The 27,746-nt window shown below is 39.7% G+C and overlaps 1 protein-coding gene and 1 pseudogene across 1 annotated transcript in view; both read left to right on the plus strand.

The window, feature by feature from the left end:
- Window positions 1–17,646, plus strand: part of LOC143385882 (voltage-gated potassium channel KCNC4 pseudogene) — a 34,351-nt pseudogene extending 16,705 nt beyond the window's left edge.
- A 2,197-nt stretch (window positions 17,647–19,843) lies between these two features.
- LOC143641071 (uncharacterized) overlaps window positions 19,844–27,746 on the plus strand; it is a 170,944-nt gene continuing 163,041 nt past the window's right edge. The window contains exon 1 of the mRNA XM_077108493.1: window positions 19,844–19,874. Coding sequence (XP_076964608.1) covers window positions 19,844–19,874 — 31 coding nt within the window. The remainder of the gene's footprint in view (window positions 19,875–27,746) is intronic.

Below are 27,746 nucleotides of genomic sequence, written 5' to 3' on the forward strand. Positions count from 1 at the left end.
TTTCCACCACCTCTTCTATCTCTAACCAGCTTCACTCTTTTGTTTAGATTTTTTTTTTTTCGCCATTACCTCTGTACCCTTTCTCAGGGAAATCAATCACTGCACTCTCAGCTCTGTTTCTAGTTCTCTTCCAATTATTGTCTTGATCAGTTCCAGACATTGAGCAGAGCAAGCAAAGGATTCTACTTAGAAAGAGGAACAAGAGGAGAGGCGTGTATACTTACATTTCAGTACTTTCCTAGGCACAATGCAGTTAAATCAACAAAAATAAGTGTAGAGGATAAAATGCAATGATCATAGGTCATTTGGAAACAAGAACATTGCTAGTGGCATCAAAAAAAATATTGTTTTCAGGAAAAAATAAAGTTTGCAATATATAAAAAGATTTGTTCCAATTCTTTCTGATTCAGTAATCTCATTTTAGACAGATACCCTCAAGAGGAAAATAAATGTCATAATGTACAAAGATATTTGAAACACTGTACAGTGACATGAGGTAACAGAGGATGTCTTAAATACCACATCAGAGTCACAGCCAAAATCATTATGAAACATACACATCAGGATGCAGCCCAGAATCTAAAGAAAAAAATAAATAAAGCATTTTCACTTTGTAAAATAGAGGCAAACAAGATCAATGGATAATAGAAGGAATAAGCTAGGACCCATTTATTCCCAACAGGTGTGACCCACCCAAGAGTCGTTTATAGATTTGTTTCAGCCTTGGTAGCTCCCTGTTCCCAATGAGGAGCCTTGAATTGCAAGTTTAAAACAGGCAAAGGAGAATAATCTAGAGCCAGATAAACTTGTCTCAATGAGTTGGACGTGTCAGGAGTAAGCAAAGGTAAGTAGTAGGTAGAAAATGAAGAAAAAAGAGAAAGGAGAACAATTTAGTCTCCCTGAGCTTCCAAGATCTGCAGTCCAGAAAGTTCACCTTCTCCCCAGATTCTGGTAACCAGTTATCGATACACAGTCTCAGGTCCCATGCCCCCCCACTACTTCAGCCTCAGAGAATCACCATCCTGCACTAGAATCAAAAGTTAAGGGCTGGGGGATGTACCTCAGTGGGAGAGCACTTGCCTAGCACAAGTGAGACTCTGGATTCCATGTAGGACATGGCGATAACTCAGGCTTTTAACTTAGGAGCTAATAGAAACAGACACTGTATACCAGCATCCAGCATTTAATCATTATTTCCCCTTGAAGGAAAGTCGGTGATAATTGCCTGAGAAGTAACTCTTTTAAGTGATCTAACTCATTCCTGGAAATCCCATTCACTAGTTACTGCTACTTCTCCTAACGTGGTTTCTGTCCCTGGATGACAGACTCAAAGGAGACTTACAGATCTTACAGTGCTTCTGTAAGATCTTCAGAACCACCTTCTGTCCCAGGAGTGAGGAAGGGAGAGGAGGGTTACTTGGCTTCCCCTTCAGGGCTGGCCTCTCAGCTCAGAAGTGTTTCTCTCCCTTTGGGAAGCCACGACAGCTTCGTTCTGAACCACAGAAGTTGTGCACTGATTCTGTACCAGATATTGACTTCCTGTGGATCTCCTCTGCACAGGCTGCACTGTTCTCTGCCAGTGATTGATTTGCACCATCTTTTTTTCTTCCTTTCTAGAGCCAGAGCCCTTCGCAAGCAGATCTGAAGAAGCACATGGAGCCTGATCGAAGCTGAGCTGTGATCCCTCTGCAAATCCACAAAGTGACGCTGCAATAAGACGGGACCTTCATACACTGACAGTGTTCATTCTTTCCACCAGCATGAGGCATTTGTGTATCCAGGGCTCTAGGATGCATGCATGATCTGACAGTAAACAGAAGAGAAAAGTCTTTGCCTATGGGAGACTTATATTCTAGTGGGAGAGACGACATAAATAAAATACATAGTGCTTCATGTACTGTTTGGTTTTTTTGAAAATTTGAAACAGCTGGTTTTAGTATTCATATTTTAAAAAACAACCCACACTGTAGTCAGAAATGATTTGTTTGATAAAGAATTATGAACTACCAATGTGTATATCTGCCATAGTGGCAACTGTACAAGAGTTCGTTTTCACAGAATAACAGGTCTTAAAATATGTGTACTCATCTGTAACTATAAAATTTTGAAATGTTAATTCCTGCAGCAGGAACTTATGATGTCATCCAATGTGATTTGCTATAAAAGGTTGTTGGACTTCCCATATTTATTCCAATTAAATGTACTGAAAATTCCAAATGTAATAGAAAAAAAATTCAATCACAAAGATGGATTTAAACATTTCTGAATAACACTTTATCCTAACTTGTGAGTATAGGAAATTTTGGTATGCTACTTATAGGATCTTCTTAGTGTTGCCTTTCCTTGGACTCCAATCATCCTAACAAATCTGTGTACAGGAGATCTGACTAGAGTATATAACACTTGAAAATAGCATTCCATTGTCCTAACATCTTGAAATATCTATATATAATCTTATTATATTGCTTAATCAAGAAATGCCAAGTTTAGGGATTTAGGATATGGAATGTTTGGTTAAGTACTTACCAGTTTCTCTAACTAGATTTCAACCTAGCCAGGAGTTGTATAATATTGGACCTGTGTGTTCTTTGCATAGGCATGAGGTATCATGACACATTACAATTTTTTCTTACAAAATTTTTTAGCATTTTGCTGAAAAACATGTTTTCTCTTAAGTTAATATATGGGAATGTTAGCATGTGTATTTGGAAGCAGACCAAAAACAAATTTTTAAAAGGAAGAAAAAAAAGAGTATTTTGAAAAAAAAAAACAAAACAGATTCTGGCTTTCTTTGAGTATTTATAAACTGCTGCTAAAATACTCTTGAATGTGGTATTTAGGAAGGTGCAAATCAGTAGCATCTATTTTTTTTTAATTTATAGCCCTTTCTAAATAAGATCACAAGAAACTGCCTTGTACTTTCCCTTCAAGTACTTTAGATACTTCAAGGTTTGATCTGAAGTGCAGGTAAAACTCTTTCATTCTCAAACTTACTAAACTAAAAGTTAACAATACATTGGATAGTGAGCAGAATACGAACACACAAGTACACTGTCCAAACAGGAGCGTTCTTGGGCCCAGAGATTAAAGAATTTGAAACAAGCATTTTCCTGACTTGAAAATCAGAGCTCTTCTTGAGGTGAGTAGGCTTTTAATACCTGAGCTAGAAATTAAATGCAGAAATATGAGAGAACACTATTGTGATCTTGAACATAAAAAAAAAAAACAGCTTAAGCATTACAAATAAGGTACCGTGATAAATGAGTTAGTGTAGCTTGGTTACCACACTAGGCTGCACACTAATCAATACAGCTGCTTGTAATTTCTAATCTTAAAGAGTTTGGCATCCTATTTAAATCCTCTATTACAATAAATTATGTAAACAGTGTTGTTCTATAACTCAGATTATAATGCCCATCTATAAAAATAATAGTTCTTTATATCAGATATGCTCAAAAGCCAAACAACTCCTTTTTTCTCTGTTTATCAAACCTGACAATTTTGAAAATACTTCTGGCATAAAAATGCTGAATACGTTTATCCAGAGTTTCAGGCCCATTTTCAGTAGGCATTTTCTCAAGAATGATGTGTTGTGCTGTATTCTCTAATCATATGGCCAAATACCCTGTTGTCTTAGATTTTTCAGGGGCAGGAATAATTAAAGAAAATGGGATGGAATCTTGCTATTCACTTTCAATACTAACTTGTGCTTACATTCACTATGTTCATTTTTACCATACATTAACAACAAAAATACTAAAGAGAATGAAGAGTGTTAGCTGAAAAATGGAAGTTAGTTGCAGTAGTCGGTACATGCCTGTAATCCTAGCTACTTGAGAGACTGAGACAGGAGCATCCCAAGTTCAAGGCCAGCCTGGGAAACTGTCTCAAAATAAAATAGAAAGGGCTGGAGATGTAGCTCAGTGACAGAGCACTTGCCTATTATGCCTATTTTCTGGGTTCAAGCCTTAGTACTGGGGGAAAAAGAAAAAGAAAAAAACAAAGAAATAATCAACCATAAAAATTTTAATCTTTTATTAAAACTCTGAAATAGTAACAAACTGCTCACCAAATTGAGGTAGAGGTAGACCCTAATGTTATTCCATGTGTCAGAATTTAGGTCTATCAAAATATATAATCTTGAAAATAGAGCTGACCACAGGGAGAAAATATTAAGAAACCATGAACAGAACTTCCAAGAATTATGTGATTACATGAAAAGACCAAATTTAAGATTAATCAGGATAGATGAAGGTGCAGAGATACAAACCAAAGGAATGCACGATCTTTTCAATGAAATAGTATCAGAAAAATTTCCAAATCTAAAGAATAGAATGGAAAAATCAAATACAAGAGGCTTACAGGTCCTGTAAGGACCCCAATTTGTGCAAAATTGCAACAGACCCACATCAAGGCAAATTATAATGAAAATACCTAGCATACAGAATAAAGATGGAATTTTAAATGCTGTGAGATAAAAGCATCAGATTACATCTAGGGGTAAACCAATATGGATCTCAGCTGATCTCTCAATCCAGAACCTCAAAGCTAGGTGGTCCTGAAAAAACACACCAAGCTCTGAAAGAAAATGGATGCCAACCAAGAATCCTATAACCATCAAAATTAATCTTCAGAATTGAAGATGAAATTAAAAACTTCCACAATAAGTAAAAATTAAAATAATTTGCAACCAAGAAGCCTGCACTTCAGAATACTCTCAACAAAGTATTCCGTGAAGATAAAATGGGAAAAAAAAAGTGAAAACCAGTGAAGGGATGAAGTATGCTAAAGGAATGGTCAATCAAAGGAGAAACTAATTCAAATTAAAAACTGGAAATAAACCAAAATGACCAGAAACACTAATCATATCTCAATAATAACCTTAAACATTAATGACCTAAACTCATCAATCAAAAGACACAGACTGGAAGATTGGATTAAAAACAAGACCCAACAATATGTTATCTCCAAGACAAAGATCTCATGGGCAAAGGCATTCACAGACTGAAGGTGAAGGGATGGAAAAACACATATCCCTCACACAGATCCCATAAACAAAAAGGGGTTTCTATTCTCATGTCAGATAAAGTGGACTTCAAGCCAAAGTTAATCAGAAGGGACAAAGAAGGACTCATCATACTGCTTAATGGAATTTCACATCAACAAGAGGTAACAATTATAAATATTTATACCCCAAACAAAGGAGCATCTACATATCTCAACAAAACCTTTTCAAATAAATGAATGAATCAAATAAATCACAACACAATAATACTGGGTGACTTTTAGCACCACTGTCATATTACTAGAGAGATTTTCCAAACAAAAACTTAACAAACTATGGAACTAAATAAGACGATCAATGATTTAGACTTAACAGACTTATATAAAATATTTCATACATCAGTGAGAAAATACACTTTCTTCTCATCAGCACATGGATCCTTCTCTAAAATATACCATACTTTATGCCAAAAAGCAACTCTTAACAAATAAAAAAAATACCCTGCTTCCTATCAGATTATTATGGAATAAAATTAGACATCAATGGCAGAATAAAAAATAGAAGCTCCAGTAATATCTGAAGACTAAATAATATGCTCTTGAATTACAAATGGGTAACAGAATAAATAAGGGATGAAATAAAAATACACCTAGAGGTAAATGAGAATTGTGATACAACATACCCAAATCTCTGAAACTCCGTGAAGGCAGTGCTAAGAGGAAACTTCGTTGTATTGCTCTCACTGATAAAAAAAATAGAAAGTCAACAATGAGACTTACCATTACATCACAAAGCCCTAGAAAAGAAAAACAAATCAACACCAAAGGCAATAGAAGACAGGAAATAAATAAAATCAGAGCTAAAATCACTGATATTAAAACAAAAGAAACAATTCAAAAAAATGACAAAACAAAAAGTGGGTTCTTTGAAAAAATAAATAAAATTGATAAACACTTAGTCATGCTCATGTACAGAAAGAGAGAGAAAACTCAAAACTACTAAAATTCATGATGAAAAAGGAAATATCGTGACAGACACTACTGAAATAGAGGAGGTAATTAGAAACAATTTAAAAAATGTATACTCCAAAAAATAGAAAATCTTGAAGGTAATGACAAATTTCTAGAGACGTATGACCTACCCAAACTGAACCAGGTGGGCACACAATTTAAACAGATCAGTCTCAGGCAATAAAATACAAGATGCCATCAAAAGCCTACAAATCAAGAAAAACCTAGGACCAGATGGATTCTCAGTTGAGTTCTACAAGGCCTTCAAAGAAGAATTAACCCTAATACTTTTCAAATTATTCCATGAAAAGAAGGGAATCGTTCCAAACTCATTCTAGGAAGCTAGTATCACTCTGATACCCAAATCAAACAAAGATACATCAAGGAAAAAAAACTTCAGACCAATATCCCTGATGAACATAGATGCAAATATTCTCAATAAAATTCTGGCAAATTGAATACAAAAATATATTTAAAAGATAGTGCACAATGATCAAGTGAGGTCCATCTCAGGGATGCAGAGTTGGTTCAACATATGGAAATCAATAAATGTAATTCATCACATTGGTAGACTTAATGACAAGAATCATGATCATCTCAATAGATGCAGAGAAAACATTTGACAAAAATACATAAATGGATATTCATGTTTAAAACACTAGAAAAACTAGCAATAGTGGAACCATACCTCAAAATTATAAAAAGCTATCTATGCCAAACCCAAGGCCAACATCATTCCAAATGGAGAAAATTTAAAAACATTCCCTCTAAAAACTGGAAAAAAACAAGGATATCCTCTTTCACCACTTTTATTCAACATTGTCCTTGAAATGCAGTCAGATCAGTCAGAAAGAAAAAAGAAATTAAAGGAATACAAATAGAAAAAAAAGAAAAACTATCACTATTCGCCAATGACATTATTCTATATCTAGAAGATCCAAAAATATTCCACCTGGAAACTTCCAAAACTAATAAATGAATTCAGCAAAGTACCAGGAAATAAAATTAACACCCATGAATCAAATGCATTCCTATACATCCGTGATGGATCCACTACAACAAGAGAAATTAGAACTACCCCATTCACAGTAGCCTGAAAAAAAATAAAATATTTGGGAATCAATCTAACAAAAGAAGTGAAAGACCTTTACAATTAAAATGACAGAAAACTAAAGAAAGAAATTGAGGAAGACCTTAGAAGATGGAAAGCTCTACCATGCCCCTGGATAGGCAGAATTAACATTGTCAAAATGGCCATACTACCAAAAGCACTATACAGATTTAATGCAATTCCTATTAAAATCCCCAATGACATTCCTCATAGAAATAGAAAAAGCAATCATGAAATTCATTTGGAAAAATAAGAGACCCAGAATAGCCAAAGAAATGAAGCAGGAGGCATCACAATACCAGACCTTAAATTATACTATAGCCATAGTAACAAAAAGGACATAGTATTGGCACCAAGACAGGTATGTAGACTGATGGTACAGAATAGAGGACACAGGCACAAACCCACATAAATACAGTTATCTCATACTACACAAAGGTGCCCAAAACATACATTGGAGAAAAGATAGCCTCTTCAACAAATGGTGCTGGGAGAACTGGAAACCCACATGTAGCAAAATGAAATTAAACCCCTCTCTCTCACCCTGCACAAAAATCAACTCAAAGTGGACCAAGGTCTCAAGCACTAGAGCAGAGACCCTGCACCTATAAGAAGAAAAAGTAGGCCCAGATCTCCACCATGTGGGCTTAGGAACTGACTTCTTTAACAAGACTCCTAAAGTTCAAGAAGTAAAATCAAGAATCAATAAATGGGATGGATTTAAACTAAAAAGCCTCTTCCCAGCAAAGGAAACAATCAATAACATGAAGAGAGAGCCTACATAAATGGGAGAAAATGTCTACCACACACACCTCAGAGAGAGCATTCATCTCCAGGATATATAAAGAATTCAAAAAAACAAATAATCCAATCAATAAATGGGCAAAGGAACTGAACAGACACTTCACAGAAGAAGAAATATAATCAATCAATAAACATATGAAAAAATGCTCATCGTCTCTAGCAGTTAGAGAAATGCAAATCAAAGCTACTTTAAGATTCCATATCACTCCAGTCAGAATGGCAATCTTCAAGAATACAAGCAACAATAAATGTTGGTGAGGACATGGGGACAAAGGTACACTCATATATTGCTGGTGGGACCTCAAATTTGTGCAACCACTATGAAAAATAGTATGGAGATTCCTAAGGAAACTTGGAATGCAACCACCATTTGACCCAGTCATCCCACTCCTAGGTTTATATCCAAAGGACTTAAAATCAGCATACTACAGTGACACAGCCACATCAATGTTTATAGCAGCTCAATTCACAATAGTTATACTATGGAACCAACGTAGGTGCCCTTCAACAAATGAATGGATAAAGAAACAGTAGCAAATATACACAATGGAATATTACTCAGCCTTAAAGAAGAATGAAATTATGGCAAATGGATGAAACTGGAGAATATTATGCAAAGTGAAATAAGCCAACCCCAAAGAACTAAAGGATGAATGTTTTCTCTGATAAGCGGATGCTAATTCACAACAAAGGGTGGGGTGTGGGAATAGAGTTATTTTGGACCAGAGAGGGGAGTGAAGGGAGGGGAAGGGGTATGGGAGTAGGAATAATAGTAGAATTAATCAGACACTATTACCCTATGTGCATATGTGATAACATTACCGTATAACTCTACATCATGTACAAACTGATGAATGAGAAGTTGTACTCCATTTATGTAGGATGTATCAAAATGCTTTCAACTGTCTTGTATGACTAATTAGAACAAATTAAAATACATATTCAAAAAAGTTTTTATGTCTTTCACTTTAACCTCTGTGTATTTTTTCATCTGATTATATAAACATGATTCAATCTGAAATGTATGTCATGAAAAATAATTAAAAGTTCATTTAAATGATACTTAAAATTCTTAATTACTAGCTTAAATATATTTATAAAAATCTACACAATATTTTAACTTCCTTATTTTTCTGTAACACATTTGTTTTTCCTCCAAGTGTAGAGAGAAAAAGGGTCTAGATGATGTAAACGTACACAGTATTGTAACAAAGACATCTGGAGCATAACCGTAGGCCATGAACAGGAGGTTTTAGCACAGTATCTAGATCTCCTCTTTGAAAGTTACATATGATCTTTGATTCACATCAAACTTTCTACAGAGTAACGAACTTCCCTTTTAGACTTCAATTCCATTAAACAGAAATCTATTTCCGTTTTGGACCACATACAAGGGCTATGTGATCAGAGGGTTAGGAAACATTAGGTAAGACCCAGTGAGTGGTAACATCTTTATGACGAGGTAATGGAATCCCCTGTTCAACCTGTAAAGCAGGTAAGTCAGTGAAAGTGTGACCTAGACATCCAGGAATGGCACCAGCACAACTGTGCAAGCAGATTTACCAGAAGCACTTTTCAGTTTGAAGAAATGTGTGAGAGACATGTTGCCTCTTTCCTCTTCCCCATTGGAAGCCCAGTTCTTCATGATCCTCTGGAATGATGACAAAATGACATGTTCCTGTTGATGGTGTACTATTAAAGTCCCTACAAAACATAACGGAGGTGCCACAGTACAGATCACATGTCTAATGTGAGCCAAGCTATTGCCATTTGAATGAGATGAATGTACCCACATTTTGGACACCCATAGAAATGGGTATTAGCAGCACATTTGTTTTTTGATTTTTACTCTAATTTGTTATATATGAGAGCAGAATGCATTACAATTCATATTACACATATAGAGCACGATTTTTCATATCTCTGGTTATTTACAAAGTGTATTCACACCATTTGAGTTCTTAGGGTAATGATGTCCATCTCATTCCACCATCTTTTTTATGTCCCTTTCCCCCTCCCTTTCCCTCCCTCCCCTTTGTCCCATTTAGAGTTCATCTAATCCTCCCATGCTTCCCTTCCTAACCCCACTATGAGTCAGCCTCTATACCAGAGAAAACATCCAGCATTTGGTTTTTTGGGACTGGCCGGCTTCACTTACCATTATCTTCTCTAACTTCATCCATTTACCTGCAAATGCCACGATTTTATTCTCTTTTAATGCTGAGTGATATTCCATTGTGTATATATATCACAGTTTCTTTATCCATCTACTGAAGGGCATCTAGGTTGGTTCCACAGTTTAGCTATTGTGAATTGAGCTGCAATAAACATTGATGTGGCTGTGTCCCTGCAGTAGGCAGCTTTTAAATCCTTTGGGCACAGACTGAAAAGTGGGATAGCTGGGTCAAATGGTGGTTCCATCCCCAGTTTTCCAAGGAATATTCACAATCCTTTCCATATTGGTTGCACTAATTTGCAGTCTCACCAGCAATATATGAGTGTGCCTTTTTCCCCACACCCTCGCCAACACTTATTGTTGTTTGTCTTCATAATAGCTGCCATTCTGACTGGAGTGAGATGAAATTTTAGACTGGTTTTGATTTGCATTTCTCCAATTGCTAGAGATGTTGAACGTTTTTTCATATATTTCTTGATTGATTATATATCCTCTTCTGGTAACTATCTGTTCATGTCCTTGATCAATTTATTGATTGGGTTATTTGTTATTTTGGTGTTTGGCTTTTTGAGTTCTTTATATAACCTAGTGATTAGTGCTCTATCTGATGTGCGTGTGGCAAAAATTTGCTCCCAGGCTGTAGGCTCTCTATTCACCTCACTGATTGTTTCTCTTGCTGAAAACAAGCTTTTTAGTTTGAACCCATCCCATTTAGTAATTCTTGATTTTAATTCTTGCGCTATAGGAGTCTTATCATATATGATGGAGATTGGGGCCTACTTTTTCTTCTATTAGCCTCAGGGTCTCTGGTTTAATTCCTAGGTCCTTGATCCTCTTTGAGTTGATTTTTGTGCATGGTGAGAGATAAGGAATTAATTTTATTTTGTTGCATATTCCAGTTCTCCCAGCATTATTTGTTGAAGAGGCTATCATTTCTCCAATGTATGTTTTTGGCACCTTTGCCAACATAAGATGACTGTAATTATGTGGGTTAGTCTCTGTGTCCTTTATTCTGTTATATTGGTCTACCAGTCTGTTTTTTTGTGCCAATACCATGCTGTTTTTGTTACTATTGCTCTGCAGTATAATTTAAGGTCTGGTATAGTGATGCCACCTGCTTCACTCTTCTTGCTAAGGATTTCTGTAGCTATTCTGGGTCTCTTATTTTTCCAGATGAATTTCTGAACTGCTTTTTCTATTTCTTTCTTTGTGTGTGTGTGTGTGTGTGTGTGTGTGTGTGTGTGTGTTGCTGGGGGTTGAACCCAGAGCCTTGTGCATGAAAGGCAGATACTCTACCAATTAAGCTATATCCCCAGCCCCTGCTTTTTCTATTTCCATGAGGAATGTCATTGGGATTTTGATTGTAATTGCATTAAATCTGTATAGTGTCTTTGGAAGTATGGTCATTTTGATAATATTAATTCTGCCTATCCAAGACCAAGGTAGATCTTTCCATTTTCTAAAGTCTTCTTTAATTTCTATCTTTAGTGTTCCGTAGTTTTCATTGTAGAGGTCTTTCACCTCTTTTATTAGGTTGATTCCCAAGGTTTTTTTTTTTGAGGCTATAGTAAATTTGATATATTTTTATAAGTTGTATAGTTTTCCTTGTTTCCCTTTCAGAGGACTTGTCACTGATATACAGAAATGCCTTTGATTTATGGGTGTTGATTTTGTATCTTGCTACTTTGCTGAATTCACTTACTAGTTCTAGAAATTTTCTAGGGAAATTTTTTGGATCTTCTAGGTATAGAATCATATTGTTGGAAAACAGTGCTAATTTAAGTTCTTTTCCTATACTGTATCCCTTTAATTTCTTTCATCTAATTGCTCTGGTCAGTGTTTCAAGAATGATGTTAAGTGGAAGTGGTAAAAGAGGGCATCCTTGTCTTGTTCCAGTTTTTAGAGGAAACACTTTCAATTTTTCTCCATTTAGAATGATGTTGGCCTGGGGCTTAGCATAGATAGCTTTTACAATGTTGAGATATGTTCTTGATATCCCTAGTTTTTCCAGGGTTTTGAACATGAATGGGGTGCTGTATTTTGTCAAATGATTTTTCTGCATCTATTGAGATGATCATATGGTTCTTATCTTTAAGTCTATTGGTATGATGAATTACATTTATTGATTTCCGAATGTTGAACCAACCTTGCATCCCTGGGATGGATCTCACTTGATCATGGTGCGGAATCTTTTTGATGTTTTTGTATTCGATTTGCGAGAATTTTATTGAAAAATTTTGCATCTATGTTCATTAGAGAGATTGGTCTGAAGTTTTCTTTCTTGGATGTGTCTTTGCCTAGTTTTGGAATCAGAGTGACATTGGCCTCATTGAATGAGTTTGGAAGTGCTCCAGAGCACAGGGCCACAGCATGGGTAGGGACAGCCTCCCAGGCAGTGCAGACGAGCATCCTCTCTCACTTTCTTGGGGGTAGAGATGCCCAAGGTCAAAAGTGCATGTACCAGGCCCGGCCTCCACTGGACACTCTTCCCCACTCCCTGCTGGACCCAAAGGCAGCCCGTTGCCTGGAGTGCAGGGAAGTTCAAAGGCAGTCGGATGTCAGCAAGGGACGGGAGTGGACGGCCCATTCACACCCATCTCAGTCCAAGTAGAAGATGGTGGAGAGCGAGACAATGGCCAAGGTCCACCACTCTCTGGCTCTGCAGCTCCAGGCTTGGCTTCCTTGTACCTGCAGAAGAAAAAGAGCCGGAGGGAACCCCAAATTCAAGGTCGGGGTGCACTGAGAAGCTGGCCATCGTGATGTGGCGTGGCAACTGAGGCGGGTTGCATGCCACCTACCTGCAGCACCGCGCGCCCTGCCAGGCAACACCCTGCAGCACAGCTCCCGCCACCTTTCTGCTCTTTTTAGTGGTGGCTGCCTGAGCCTGGACCTGGAGGGCATTGGTATCAATCCTGCGGAGGGCCCTGACCCAGGCGGCTAGCTCCGGTAGCTCTGGGTATTACAGTGGCTGCCTGGGGCCAGCGCCAAGGACAAGCTCAGCCTGGGCTCGCAGCGCACATAGCTGAGGAGACCAGCAGCCAAGCAGCCACCTGGTGTCCAGTGGAGACAGAGAAGACTCCTACTGTTTAATATTATTTTAAGAGACAATAAGTACAGTCGGCTCCAGAGACTGAGGCAGGAGGAACACAAGTTCAAAGCCAGCCTCAGCAACTTAGCGAGGCCCTGTCTCAAAATAAAATATTAAAAAAGGACTGGGAATGTGGCTCAGTGGCTAAGCACCCCTGTGTCCAATCCCTGGAAAGGAAGGAAGGAAGGAGGGAGGGAAGGAAAGAAGGAAGGGAGGGAGGGAGGAAGGAGATGAAGAGGGTTTGCAAGTCCACAGAGTGCATCAGGCAAGACAAGATGATATAGGCAGGACCTCACAGACCATTGTGAAAACTTCTGGGCTTTTACGCTAATACTAGTATTTTTGAAGAGGTTGGAACACAAGACTAATGCATTTTCTCTCAATCCACCTTCGACTGCTTGAGTTTAGTCTTAGAGCAGTGAACATGTGATTATACAACTGTTCTGTTAAGCAATTTGAAACTAAAGATCAAAAGCCTTAAAATGGTCAATGCCCACCACTCATAAAAAAATAACAAAAATCATATTTTTGAATAGAAAAAAAATAATGGTAATATAGCTCAGAATAAGATTAACAAAAAATTGCAGAACCTATGCAAACAGTTTTCAAATTCTAAAGAGTTAGATGAAAGGAGATTTAAATAACAGCAAACCCCATTCTCAGCCTCAACGGTATAAATTTTATGTATTTATTTTTCACACATATTATTTATATAGTTGCTTGTTATTTATTATGTATTACCTATGCCTATGAATTTAATGTTATTCTTATAAAGATGAACAAATTGGACTTTTATACTAAACAATCTCATTCTAAAGTTTGTATGAAGAAATAAACTTGTAAGGATGATCAGGAAAACTCTGTAGAAGCCCTAAAGCATACAAGTCCTATGATGTGTGAGAGTGTATTTAAAACATGGGCTGTCTGATCTTACCACTCTCATTCAATGACATGTTCAGTTCTAAACATTGCAACAAGCCTGTAACAAAAGGCATGCAGGTGGGAAAAGAAGAAATAAACCGCCCCTGTTTGCAGATGACATAATTAACTACTTAGAAAATTCTCTGGAATCTACTAAAAAAAACTCTTAGAACTAACAAGTGGATTTAGAAAGATGAAGAGATACAAGATGACACAAAATCAATTGCATTTCTATGTACTGAAAACAAAAAAAAGTGGAATCACAATATAAAAACACAAACCATTCATAATAGCTTCAAAGGAAATGAAATAGTTAGGCATCAATCTAATAAAGCATACCTGATCTGTATGCTAAAAACTACAAAATTCTGGTGAAAGAAATCAAAGCCAACTAAGTATTTGGAGAGATATGCTGTATAAATTGGAAGGCCCAACATAGTGAAATTTCAATTCTTACTACATTAATCCATGGGCTCACAAGTTACTATCCAAATTCCAGCTAGGTCTCTTAAATTTTATTTTTTTAACTGATACATAAAATCATAAACGTTATACATATTAATGGAGCAACATGATGTTTTAATACATGTTTACGCTGTGTCATGTTTAAACCGGGTAAAACACACCTATTTTCTCAAACATTTATCATTTCCTTATTGGCAAAATTTTAAAATTTCTTCCTTCTGTTTTTTTTGGAATTATAGTACATTATTGTTACATACAGTACATTGTTTCTCTGCCTTTTGGCTGAGATGGAGTTCAGCAATTTTTTTTTTTTTTTTTTTTTTGTAGACCAAGCATTGATTCGGGAAGATTCAAAAATAGTGTTGAAGGAAAATGAAGTAGAAGGAATCACTCTTTCCAATGTTAAGCACTACTTTATAACTACAGTAAACAAGACTGTGTGGTATTGGCAGAGGGACAGATGACATACAGATAGTGGAACAGAATAGAGAACCCAGAAATAGAACAACACACAGCATTCAATTAACATGTGATAAAGAAGAAAAGACAATCCAGTGGGGAGAAATGATCTTTTAAACCAATGATGGGGCAACTGCACATCATGGGCAAAACCAAACCCCAAAACCCTTATGTCACTCAAAGAATCATGGACTTACATAAGGTAACCCATAAAATTTCTAAGAGAAAATTGAGAATAAAACCTTTATGACCTACAACTAGGCAAAGAATCCTTAGATGAGACAATAAAAGCACAATTCACAAAGGGGAAGATAGACAAATTAGACTTCATAATAATTTTAAACATTTTCTTTCCAAAGATTCCATTAAGAAGATTAAAATAGGGGCCAAGCCGCAGAGGGGGCCGCCACCGCCTCCTGCCTCCTCCTGGTCTCCTCCCCCTCCCTGGTCTGACGCTGCCTCCTCTGGAAGGGTGTTTGGAGGGCAGCGGCCGCCCCAAGCCGGAGCCCCGCAGCGCTTCTTATGATCAGCTCGGTGTAGTGTGTGTCTCCTCCTACCGCGGGCGCAAGTCGGGGAACAAGCCTCCGTCCAAAACATGTCTGAAGGAGGAGATGGCCAAGGGCGAGGCGTCGGAGAAGATCATCATCAACGTGGGCGGCACGTAACATGAGACCTACTGCAGCACCCTGCGCACTCTGCCTGGCACCCGCCTCGCCTGGCTGGCTGATCCCGACGGCAGGGGCAGGCCGGAGTCCGATGGGGCGGTGCGGGCAGCAGCGGCAGCAGCAGCGGCGGAGGATGTGAATTCTTCTTCCATCTGCACCCCAGCGTTTTCGCCTACGTGCTCAACTACTACCGCACTGCAAGCTGCACTGCCCCGCCAACGTGTGCGGGCCGCTCTTTGAGGAGGAGCTCACCTTTTGGGGCATAGACGAGACCGACATGGAGCCCTGCTGCTAGATGACCTACCGCCAGCATCGCGACGCTGAGGAGGCGCTTGACATCTTCGAAAGCCCAGACGGGTGTGGTGGTGGAGCGGGGCCCAGTGACGAGGTCGGCGATGATGAGCGGTAGCTAGCCCTGCAGCGCCTGGGGCCGCACGCGGGAGGCGGAGGTCCTGGCGCCGGTTCCGGGGGCTGCCGCGGCTGGCAACCACGCATGTGGGCACTCTTTGAGGATCCCTACTCCTTCCGGGCGGCCAGGGTGGTAGCATTCGCCTCCCTCTTCTTCATCCTGGTCTCCATCACCACCTTCTGCCTGGAGACTCAGGAGGCCTTCAACATCGACCGCAACGTGACGGAGCTCCACTGGGTGGGGAATATCACCAGTGTGCGCTTCCGGCGGGAGGTGGAGACTGAGCCCATCCTCACCTACATCGAGGGCGTGTGCGTCCTGTGGTTCACACTGGAGTTCCTGGTGCGCATCGTGTGCTGCCCCGACCCGCTGGACTTTGTCAAGAACCTGCTTAACATCATTGACTTTGTGGCCATCCTGCCCTTCTACCTGGAGGTGGGACTGAGCGGTCTGTCGTCCAAGGCAGCCCGCGACGTGTTGGGTTTCCTGCGCGTTGTGCGCTTTGTGTGCATCCTGCGAATCTTCAAGCTCACGCGCCACTTCGTGGGGCTTGCGCGTGCTGGGCCACACGCTCCGCGCCAGCACCAACGAGTTCTTGCTGCTCATCATCTTCCTGGCCCTGGGCGTGCTCATCTTTGCCACCATGATCTACTATGCAGAGCGCATCGGTGCCAGGCCCTCTGACCCACGGGGCAATGACCACACTCACTTCAAGAATAGCCCCATCTGCTTCTGGTGGGCTGTGGTCACCATGACAACACTGGGCTACGGCGACATGTACCCCAAGACGTGGTCTGTCATGCTGGTGGGGGCGCTGTGTGCCCTGGCCGGAGTGCTCATCATCGCCATGCCTGTGCCGGTCATCGTCAACAACTTCGGCATGTACTACTCCCTGGCTATGGCCAAGCAGAAGCTGCCCAAGAAAGGGAAGAAGCATGTGCCACAGCCACCCCAGCTCGAGTCACCCATTTACTGCAAGTCCGAGGAGACCTCGCCCTGGGACAGCACCTACAGCGATACCAGCCCCCCTGCCCGGGAAGAGGGTGTGGTGGAGAGGAAACGGGCGGACTCTAAGAAGAATGGTGACGCCAAAGCAGTGCTGTCGGACGAGGAGGGAGCTGGCCTCACCCAGCCCCTGGCCTCTGCCCCTACCCCTGAGGAGCGCCAGGCCCTGCGTCACTCTGGCACACGGGACAGAAACAAGAAGGCAGCTGCCTGCTTCCTGCTCAGTGCTGGGGACTATGCCTGTGCCTATGGCAGTGTCCGGAAAGAAGGCAATGTTGAGCCGAAAGCGTGCATCCCAGTGTCTCACACCTGTGCTCTTTAAACACAGAGACCTGCCAAGACGCCCTCTCGTCCAACTATGCCCAGGCTGAAGTCCTCACCCTCTCTTAAAGCGGCACCAACGTGAGAGAGACAGGCAGACAGACAGAAAGCCAGAGGCTTAGGGAAACTCTGGAACCCAGGCACGAATCTTTCACTGGGAAAGACTCAGATATCCTTGTTTGCACAAGACTGGTGGAAAACCTCCCATGCGACCCTCGGGGCCCAGAGCCATCTGGGCCTGATGTTCTGTTCTACTGTACATTGAAGAGATATATATGCACATATAGTATCTATATTCATACATACTATACTCTTATGTGTAGTGCATGTGCTATTGGTGGTCTGTCTTCTTTGTAGGCTGTCTCCCTGAACCCTCTCCCCACCCCTAGTTTCCTATCCTCTTTCCCACAAAGATTCCTTGTTTCTTCTGACTGTGTGTGGGGAATGTCACAGGAAAAGTGCACCTGAGAACCACCCATCTACCTGGGTTGTCCCAGGACACTCTCTGGGGGTGTTTACCCTGTCAACAGGTGGTCTGTTGAAGTCTGTAGGCGGCCAGACTGCCCCCCAGGGTCACTGCTCCACTAGCCCACCCCCACCCCAGGTTGGGGTTCTACCTCCCACCCCACACCCCAGTTCTGGGGGGACTTCCAGGGGCTCCTCTGCAGCCTCTTCCACTCCTTCCAACACCCCATCTGTGTCTTTGATAGAGGGGGGCATTTTGTCACTTTCATTTTTGATTTATTTGTTCTGTCTCCTTCATCCATTTGTTTTCAAAGATGCTGCTGGGCAGACGGGCAGGAAAGGGGTCTGTCTGCTCATCTGGCTCAGGGGTCTGAGAAGGGGACACCTCGGGCAAGAGGAGACCAGTTGCAATACTGTACTTCCTGGCCAGTGGCCAGAGGATGCGTGCAATAGCAAAGGCCAGGTGACCCCTTCAGCCTTGGCCTCGGCCCTCCCCCCTGACCCTCCCTGGTGTTGGTTAAGTCCTTCTCTCAAGCTGTCTCCTCATGTGCGTCTGAGGCACGCCTAGGCCGGGCCCTGCTGCCCTGTCTGCATGCCTTCAACTGTCATGCTGTGCTCGAACCTCAATAAAGACATCGGAGTGTCCTGTTGCTCCTCTAAAAAAAAAAAAAAAAAAAAGATTAAAATACAAACTACAGACTGGGAAAAATGCCTTCACATCACATTTCCAGTCAAGGACTAGCATCTATAATATATATATATATATATATATATATATATATATATATATATATATATTTATATTTAAAACTCCAAAATTAAACATTAAAAAATGAAAAATTCAGTTTAAAGATGGACAACATAGGCTACATCCAAAAGGATGTACAAATGGTAAATAAGTACATGAAATCATCAGCCACAGGAGGAATGCCCGTTAAAACCACCAACATCACCGCACACCTACTAAAATGAGTCACGTTTAAAGGAAAGTAATAGGGACACTAAATGCCAGTGAAAATATGGAGAAATAATATCACTTGTAAATTATGGCGGTAAAATAAGTGGTACATTCACTCTAGAAAATAGTTTATTAATCTTTAAACTATATCCATTAAAAACAGACTTGCCCTATAATCCAGCATTTGCAATTTTAGGCAAAGAAGTGAAAACTTATTTTTGAGCAGAAAGTTGTATATAAATGTTTATAGACACTTATTCATAAGAACCCAAACCCCCAAACTACCTGAACGTCCTTCAATGGGTGAATGGTTAAACAAATTGGTCCAGGGCTGGGGTTGTAGCTCAGGTGTAGAGCGCTTGCCTAGCACATGTGAGGCACTGGATTCGATTTGCAGCATCACATAAAAATAAATAAATAAATAAAGATATTGTGTAAAAAGAACTGGTACATTCTGTGATAAGAAGGAACAAACTAGTTTATAAACAAAAGCTTGGATAAACATTTAAAAATTATACTGAATGAAAAAAAACAGTATCAAAAGGATGTATACTACATGATTCCACTTATACAATATTTTTGAAATAGCATAATCTTAAAACAAAGAACAGGTAGGTTAATGGTTTCCAGGAACTAGGTAACAGGGATGGAGATGGTAGTTGTGATTAGAAAAGAATAATATCAGAGACCCTTGTGGCAAAAGTACTGTTAGGTATCTTGACGTGGTAGTTACCCAAAGCTAATAATTGCATAGACAAACACACACACACACACACACACACGTACAAATAGATGCACATATAATGGGTGAGTCTTAGCATGTTCTGTAGATTATACCAATACAAATCTCCTGGTTTTCACACACACTGAAGTTGTGACAAAGTATCTGACAAGAACCATTGAGAGGAGGAGAACTTTATTTTGACTCGTGGTTTCAGAGGTTCAGTCTATTATCAGCAACTTTATGGCTCTAGGCCTGAGATGAGGCACAACATCCTGGCAGAAGAGCATGGTAAGGAAAGCAGCTTAGAACATGATGACCAGGAGGTGGGGGTAGGGGGACAGGGAAGACGCACCCTTCCAGGGCACACTCCCCAGGGACCTACCCCTTCCAGCTATGCCCCAGCTGTTTGCAGTTAAGAGCCAGATGGTCCACTCAAACCAGGAGGCACTGGTTGGTTTATGGCTCTCATACCCTAATCCCTGTACCTTTGATTATTCCTGCATTAACACAGGAGACTTTGTGGGACACTTCATATCCAAACTATAACGCTACATTAAAAAAAAAAAAACTATTACAATTAAAAGTTTGGGAATAGAACATGAATAAAAACATCAATGAAACCAAACAGAAATTCCAGAAATATGCCTTAATGTAAACCATGAATCAGCATAGGACAAAAGCAACCTGTCAATTTAGTGGAGAGAAAACAAGATAAATTCATGATCAAATTCAGAATACTCTCTTACTAGCCATATTAGGTGTCTATAAATCTTTCAAATCTCTAGTCTGAAGATGAAAAGTAAAAATGACCGACAATGACTACAATTATAATAAGTCACTAAGCAATACACAAAATAAAAAGATGTAAATTATTATGAAATTATAAATTGGTGGGGAGTAAACGTCTAGAGTATTTGTATTCAATCAAAGCTAGGATATTATCAGCTTTAAAGATCTATGACAACTATGAGGGTTTTTTAACCGTAAGTTCCACAACCACCACAATAAAAAAAAAAAAATTACTGCAGATACACAAGTGAGAGAGAGAGGAAACAAAGGTTAGCATTATAGGAAACCACCCAACCATGAAAGCAAACAACAAAAGAGGAAAAACGTACAAAAGCCCAATAAGACAATTAGAAAACTACTCACAAAATAACAGAAGTAAATTCTTACATACAATAATAACCTTGAATTATAATTTCCAATTAAAAGACATAAAGATACACACACACACACACACACACACAACCTCACACAAAATGAGGCCTAACTATGTACTTCCTTCAAGAGACTAAAGGCAGGGGATGGAAATAGGAAAGACAGTGGAATGAATTGCACATACCTTTCCTGTGCAAATATATGAATACACAACCAGTGTAACTCACATCATGGGCAACCATAAGAATGGGATCCAAATTGGAATGGGCTGCACTCTATGTATGTATAATATGTCAAAACACACCCTACTGTCACGGATACCTAAAAACAGTGAATAGGAAATAAGAAACTAACTTCACCTGAAAAAATATACATAGACTGAAAATGAAGGACTGAGAAAAGACATTCTATGGAGATGAAAGTCAAAAAAGAGCAGAAGTGGTTATATTTATATCACACAAACTAGACTTAACGTAAAACACTGCCAGAAGAGAAAGATGATTATATAATGATAAAAAGGTCAATTCAGCAAAAGTATCTGGAATCTATATGCACCCAACATTGGAGCACCCAAAATATAAAGCAAATATTATTGTATCTAAAGGAAGAGACAAAAAAAAAAAGAAAGATCAAGGAAGAGTCAGACTGTAATACAATGATAGTGGGAGACTTCCACACACACTTTCAGCCATCAGAAGATCATACAGACAGAAAATCGACAAAGGAATATCATTTTTAAGTGCACTGTATGCCATCTGGATTGAACAGATATGTATGAAACATTTTCACAAAAGCAGCAGAAAACACGTTCTTCTTTTGGACACGTGACATTCCTCAAGGTGGACCATATGGTAGGCCACAAAGCAAGTCTCAACAAATTTAAGATACAAAATAATTTCAATATATTTTCTACACACAATGATATGGAACTAAAATGCATTCCAGGATAAACTCAAAAACTCTGCAAATTTTATAAAGAAAATTTTAGGGGATTAAAAAAGAAAAATTTAAATTCCTTGAGACAAATAAAAATGAAAACATAACATAGAAAATCCTATGGGATACAACCAAAGTAGTTTTAAAAGGGAAGTTTGTTTGTTTGGTTTTGGTTTGTTTGTTTTATAGTACCAGGGATTGAACTCAGCAGCACTTGACCACTGAGCCACATCCCCAGCCCTATTTTGTATTTTATATAGAGACAGAGTCTCCTTAAGTTGCTTAGAGCCTCGCTAAATTGTGGAGGCTGGTTTTGAACTTGTGATCCTCCTGCCTCAGTCTCCTGAGCCACTGGGATTACAAGTGTATACAGCCGAGGGACGCAATGAATGCCTACATAAAAAAGGAAGAAAGACCGAGTGCAGTGGTGCATGCCTGTAATTCCAGTGACTCAGGAGGCTGAGGCAGGAGAATCATAAGTTCAAAGCCAGCCTCAGCAACTTAGCAAGGCTCTCAGCAACTTAGTGAGACCCTGCCTCAAAATAAAAATAAATAAAAATTAAAAAGGTCTGGGGATATGGCTCAGTGGTTAAGCACTCCTGGGTTTAACTGGTGGTGGGGGAAAAATAAAAAAGGAAGAAAGATAGCAAATAAATAATCTGACATTGGACATCAAGAAATTGGAAAAACTAAGCCTAACCTAAAATTAGTAGATGGAAGGAAATCATAAATACCAAAGAAGAAATAAATACTGAAAGTATACAAATGATCAATAAAACAAAGAGTTGTTTTTTTATAAAATAAAATAACAATTTTTTGAACAGTACTGGGGATGGAACCCAGGGACACGCTACCCATGAGCTACATCCCTGATTCTTTTTAAAATTTTGAGACAGGCTCTTGCTAAATTTCCCAGTGTAGCCTTGAATTGTGATATGCCTGCCTCAGCCTCGTGAGTCACTGAGATTACAGATGTGCACCACTGTGCCTGCCTAATGTCAATAATTATTTAATTAGACTAAAGAAAAAAGAGAGGAAGAAATGAAAAATGAGACATTTCAACTAATGCCTCAGAAATACAAAGAATCATAAGAAACTGAGATATTGGAAAATCTAGAAGAAATGACTAAATTTTGGGGTACATATAAATTAGCAAGACTAAACTATGAATAAATATAAAACCAGAACAGATCAAAATGAGTAAGAAAATGGAATCAGTACTAAAGAATCTCCCATTAAAGAAAACCCAAGACTTCTACCAAGCCTTTAAAGAAAACTCAATACCAATTTTTCTCAAACTATTCCAAAAAAAAGTTAAAGAGGAAGGAAATTTACCCGTTCTCCAAGGCTGGTGTTATCTGATACAAAAACCAAGCAAATGCACAACAACAAAAGAAAACTACAGACCAATGTCCCTGATTTAAAAAAATGCAAAAATTGTCCACAAATAGTCAACAGAACCAAGAGATTATTCACCACGACCAAGTGTGATTCATCTCAGGGGTGCTAGGATGGTTCAACACACACAAATCAATTACATTAACAAGTGAAGCACAATAATCATATGATCATTTCAATAGATGAGAAAATGCATCTTTGCAAAATCCAACATCCCCTCATGACAAAGATTCTCAGCAGGTTAGGTATAAAAGAAATGTACATCAGCACACCAAAGGCCACATATGAAAACCCTCTCACTTAAAGGAGAAAAGTGGAGTGATTTTCCTTTAAGATCTAGAACAAGACAAGGATGTCCACTTTCACCAATTCAATTCAACATATTACTGGAAGTCCTAGCCAAAGCAATTAGGCAAGAGAAATACATAAAAGCCATCCAAGCTGGAAATTAAGATGTCAAACTGTCACTTTTGCAGAAGGCAATCTTATACATAGAAAATCCTAAAGACTTTCAAAAAAAAAACAATAGAATAAATGAACTCAGTAAAGTTGCAGGATACAAAACAAAGTATACAAAAATCAGAAGCATTTCTGTATGTCATCTGAAATAGAAATCCCTTTAACAATAGTTGCAAAAAAAATATTTGAATAAGTTTAACCAAGGAGGTGAAAGGTCTCTACAATGAAAACTATAAAGCATTGATTTAAAAAAAATGAAGAAATCACAAATAAATGGAAATATATCCTGTGTTCATGGATTGGAAGAAGTACTATTGTTAAAATTCCATACTATCCAAAGTAATCTACAGATTTAATGCAATCGCTGTGAAAATACCAATGATGTTATTCACAGAAATAGAAAAAAAATCCTAAAATTTATATCACAAATATATATATATATATATAAATATATATATAATGACAAAAGACCCTGAATAGCCAAAGAAATCTTGAACAAAAAGATCAAACTTGGAAACATCACAATGTATGATTTCAAAATATACTACAAAGCTGTAGCAATCAACAATTGCATAGGACTGGAATAAAAATGGATGCATAGACCGAGTTAACTGAATAGAGAGCCCAGAAATCACTCTGTACATTTAGTCAACTGAGGAGAATGGAGAGAAGGAGGAAGAAGAAGCCGGAGGAGGAGGAGGACAAGTGTTGATTAGGATCTGAGGAAAGTGGAGCCCTGCACTCTGTTGATGGTAGTGCGGCACAGCACAGTGGGAAACCATATGGGCAGTTCCTCAAAGTTAAACACAGACTTACCATATTGTGCAGAGATTCCATTTCTGGGTATTTATCCAAAAGAATTGGAAGTAAGGACTCAAAGAGATATCTGGACACCCTAGTCACAGCAACATCATTCACAAGGGCAAAAGCAAAAGCAACCTAAGCATTCATCAACACAAGAATGGATAAATAAAATGCACACACACACACGCGCACACACATTAGTTTTAAAAAGGAGGAAATTTTGACATTTGCTCCATGAATCTCAAAGACACTATGCTGAGTGAAATAAGCCAGCCACAAAAATACAACCATTGTTTGATTCTACTTGTATGAAGTACCTCGAGTAGTAAAATTAATGAAGACATGAAGTCTGACATAATGGAGACATAAAGTTGGAAACAAATGGGTTTTTTTCACAATATAGCAGCGGGGAGAATTGGAAATTACTATTTAATGGGTATAGAGTTTTAGTTGGGGGAATGGGAAAGTTCTGGAAATGGAAGGTGGTGACCATCACACAACAATGCGAATGTACTTACCGCCATGGAACCATGTACTTAATATGTTAAAATGGTGATGTTTACATTATGTATATTCTTACCACGATAAAACGTTTTTATAAAGGGAAATGGAATTAAGTCAATACACAGAAAAATGGAGGGGAAAAGAGGAACGGGAGGGTCACTTCATTACCGCTGGCCAGGAATGGAAGTCCAGATCCCTCACATGGTCTGCACTGATATAGAGGGCACTGAGGGTCTTTCGGACAGCCAGCAGGGATGAAAGTTCCTGTTCCAAGTTCGTCATTTTGTGACTGCATCCCTATAAGGAATGGGGTGGTGTCACCACTCTGTAATGAGGGTGGCAGTCTAGGACTTCCACTGTCTTTCCTGGCATGGGTGGGGATGGGGTCACAGTTATGTTCTGTGATGTTTGCCTGGAATAGAGTAGTTATTGTCCTAAAGTGTTCTGTCTTGCTAGGCTGACCCTCTTTCTTGCCCTCTGAGCAGAGGACACAGGCTTTTATCTGAACCCATGGTGTTAGAGGTTGCTTGGCTCCTTCGGGTCCCAGTCTAGGATACGTGAGGCCACAAGAACATCCAGGAAGCTCACACAGTGCCATTTTGGATGATACTTGTCTGCCTTCTTCTCTTTCTCCTCCTCCTAATATTCAGATTATTCTCTCAGAACTGGGAAATAATGTGTGTGGGACACATTCATCATCCTTCAATTGGGCAGTACAGTGTCTAGTAACATACCAGATGACCAGTTCAAATTTTTGCCAACCCCCAAGAAAAATGTAGATCCGCAGTGAGAGAGGTTCCCACCCACCCTACTCAGACACCTGGAGCTTGTCATTGATTTACCCTCTCAGGTCAAAGTCTGCCCTTTGAGCATTTTCCCCAACTTTCTTTCCTTTGAAAAATCTCCTCAAAGGACTCCAAACTCACCAAAAGGGTGTTGGTATATAAGTAAAGGTGTTGGTATATATAGTCTTCTCTGGGCATGGTGACACATGCCTATAATCCCAAGGGCTTGGGTGGTTCAAAGCCAGCCTTAGCAATGTAGTTAGGTACTAAGCATCTTGGTGAGGCCCTGTCTCAAAAGTTAAAGGGAAAAAAAAGGACTGAGGATGTGACTCAGTGATTAAACATCCCTGAACTTAATTCCTGGTTAAAAAAAAAAAGAGTTGAGTAAACTTCAATATTTAATTCCCGGAGGCCCTGAACTCATCCTTGTAATGGAGTCAGGTCGGATTTTAATGACAGAGGGCACCAAAAATTATAGTAACTTGGTCGTAGTAACACACGACATGGCTTCCTGAAATCTTGACTTGTGCATTTGCCCATGGTCCTGCTGATCATGGGAAAGGGAGACTTATGTCCTCTATCAGTTGACCTTGCTTTGATTTTACCTGGGTCCAGACTGACTTAATAATACACCACATTGGGACCATGGGGTGTAATCCAGTGGTCGAGAATGTGCTTTGCACGAGTACAGCCCTGAGTTTGATCTTCAACACATACAGAAAGGAGAGGAAAGGAAAGGAAGGGATAGTTACATTGAGGATTTCCTATATAGATGCTGTTTTTGTTGTTGTTGTTGTTTTGTTTTTAAAGAACTAGAGGGCGGATTCCCAGGCAGCTGCAACTTGCTGATGTGTTCCTATTTTCTTTCCCTGGTAGCAGAAAGATGGCTGTGAACATTAGTTAAGATCCGTGAACTTTGCCTTGGGTATCTCTATTCTAAGGAGTGGTCTTGGATACTCACTCTTTCAAAATGACCTCAATTTCCTAGGTAGTTTCTACATGACACTTATTCTGTATTCTGAATCAGAGCTTTCGTGTTTATACCTGTATGCTATCCTGATCATCTTTAACCAGGAAAAAAGAGGAGTCCCTATTAGTGCATGGGGGCTTCAGAAAATTGAGGGTTTGGACTATTACTATGAATACGATCCTGTAGTCAGCATCTCAACCATGAATCTCTCCATATGCACTTTAGGCCAATAGGCAGACCCAGAGTACAGCCAGGAGAAGACGCTCATCAGGGCAACCATCTGCTATTCACATGTACCACCTACTCCAGGTTGACCCTTCACAGCTTGTGCCAAACCTAAAGACACCATTCTACTTCACTCTGAAAATCTTTATCTGTCCGTGTCAGTAACTTGGGTTTGGTGGGGCGCAGGGCACCACTGTAGAATATGCACCTTTGGAAACCAAATACATCAATCAGGAAGTCTGTTGCCTAGGATATTGTTAGAGACCCTGGGAATGATTTATTTTCTAATCAAATGTGCTGTGATTCTGCAAGAGGGATGGTTTCCCATTCATTTGTATCTGCTCTCTGGAGCTTCCTAGTTCCTCTGCTCACAGACACGACAGGCCTTCCCAACATCACTCACCCTCAAGGAGAACTTCCCCTTACCTTCCTGCGTCTTCTCATTCTCCTGGACATCTTCTTCAGACTGGAGACACGAAAGCAATGCAGGTGTGTGTGGAGAAAATTTCTCAGAGGGGCAAGACTAAATATCTGAGAAGTCCTGCTCAGGCGAGTCTCTGAGTCTTCCCTACCACCCGTGTGTATATCGTTACGTGAATTCCCCTCTCTCAGTTCTTTTGAACCCCGGGATATTACGGTGGCATAAGTCAGAAAGCTACCAGACAACTGTGCCATGGCTGCTCCCTGCCTATTTCCTCTTGCCAAAGGCTGTAGGGATGAGTTTTCCTAAGTCAGAAGTGCTAGGTGGACATATGAATCCCTACCTCCCACATCTGCTCACTCTCCTGGGGGAACAAAATCTGGGAGGACGACAGGACATCTACAGAGGAAAGACGCATAGGCAGCTGCGGCATGTTGAAAGTCCATTTTCTGCAGATGAACAAATGCTCCAAAACTCTCTCTGTTTTCCCCAGCGGG

The sequence above is a fragment of the Callospermophilus lateralis genome, unplaced genomic scaffold, assembly GCF_048772815.1.
Source record: "Callospermophilus lateralis isolate mCalLat2 unplaced genomic scaffold, mCalLat2.hap1 Scaffold_84, whole genome shotgun sequence".
NCBI classification, from domain to species: Eukaryota; Metazoa; Chordata; class Mammalia; order Rodentia; family Sciuridae; genus Callospermophilus; species Callospermophilus lateralis.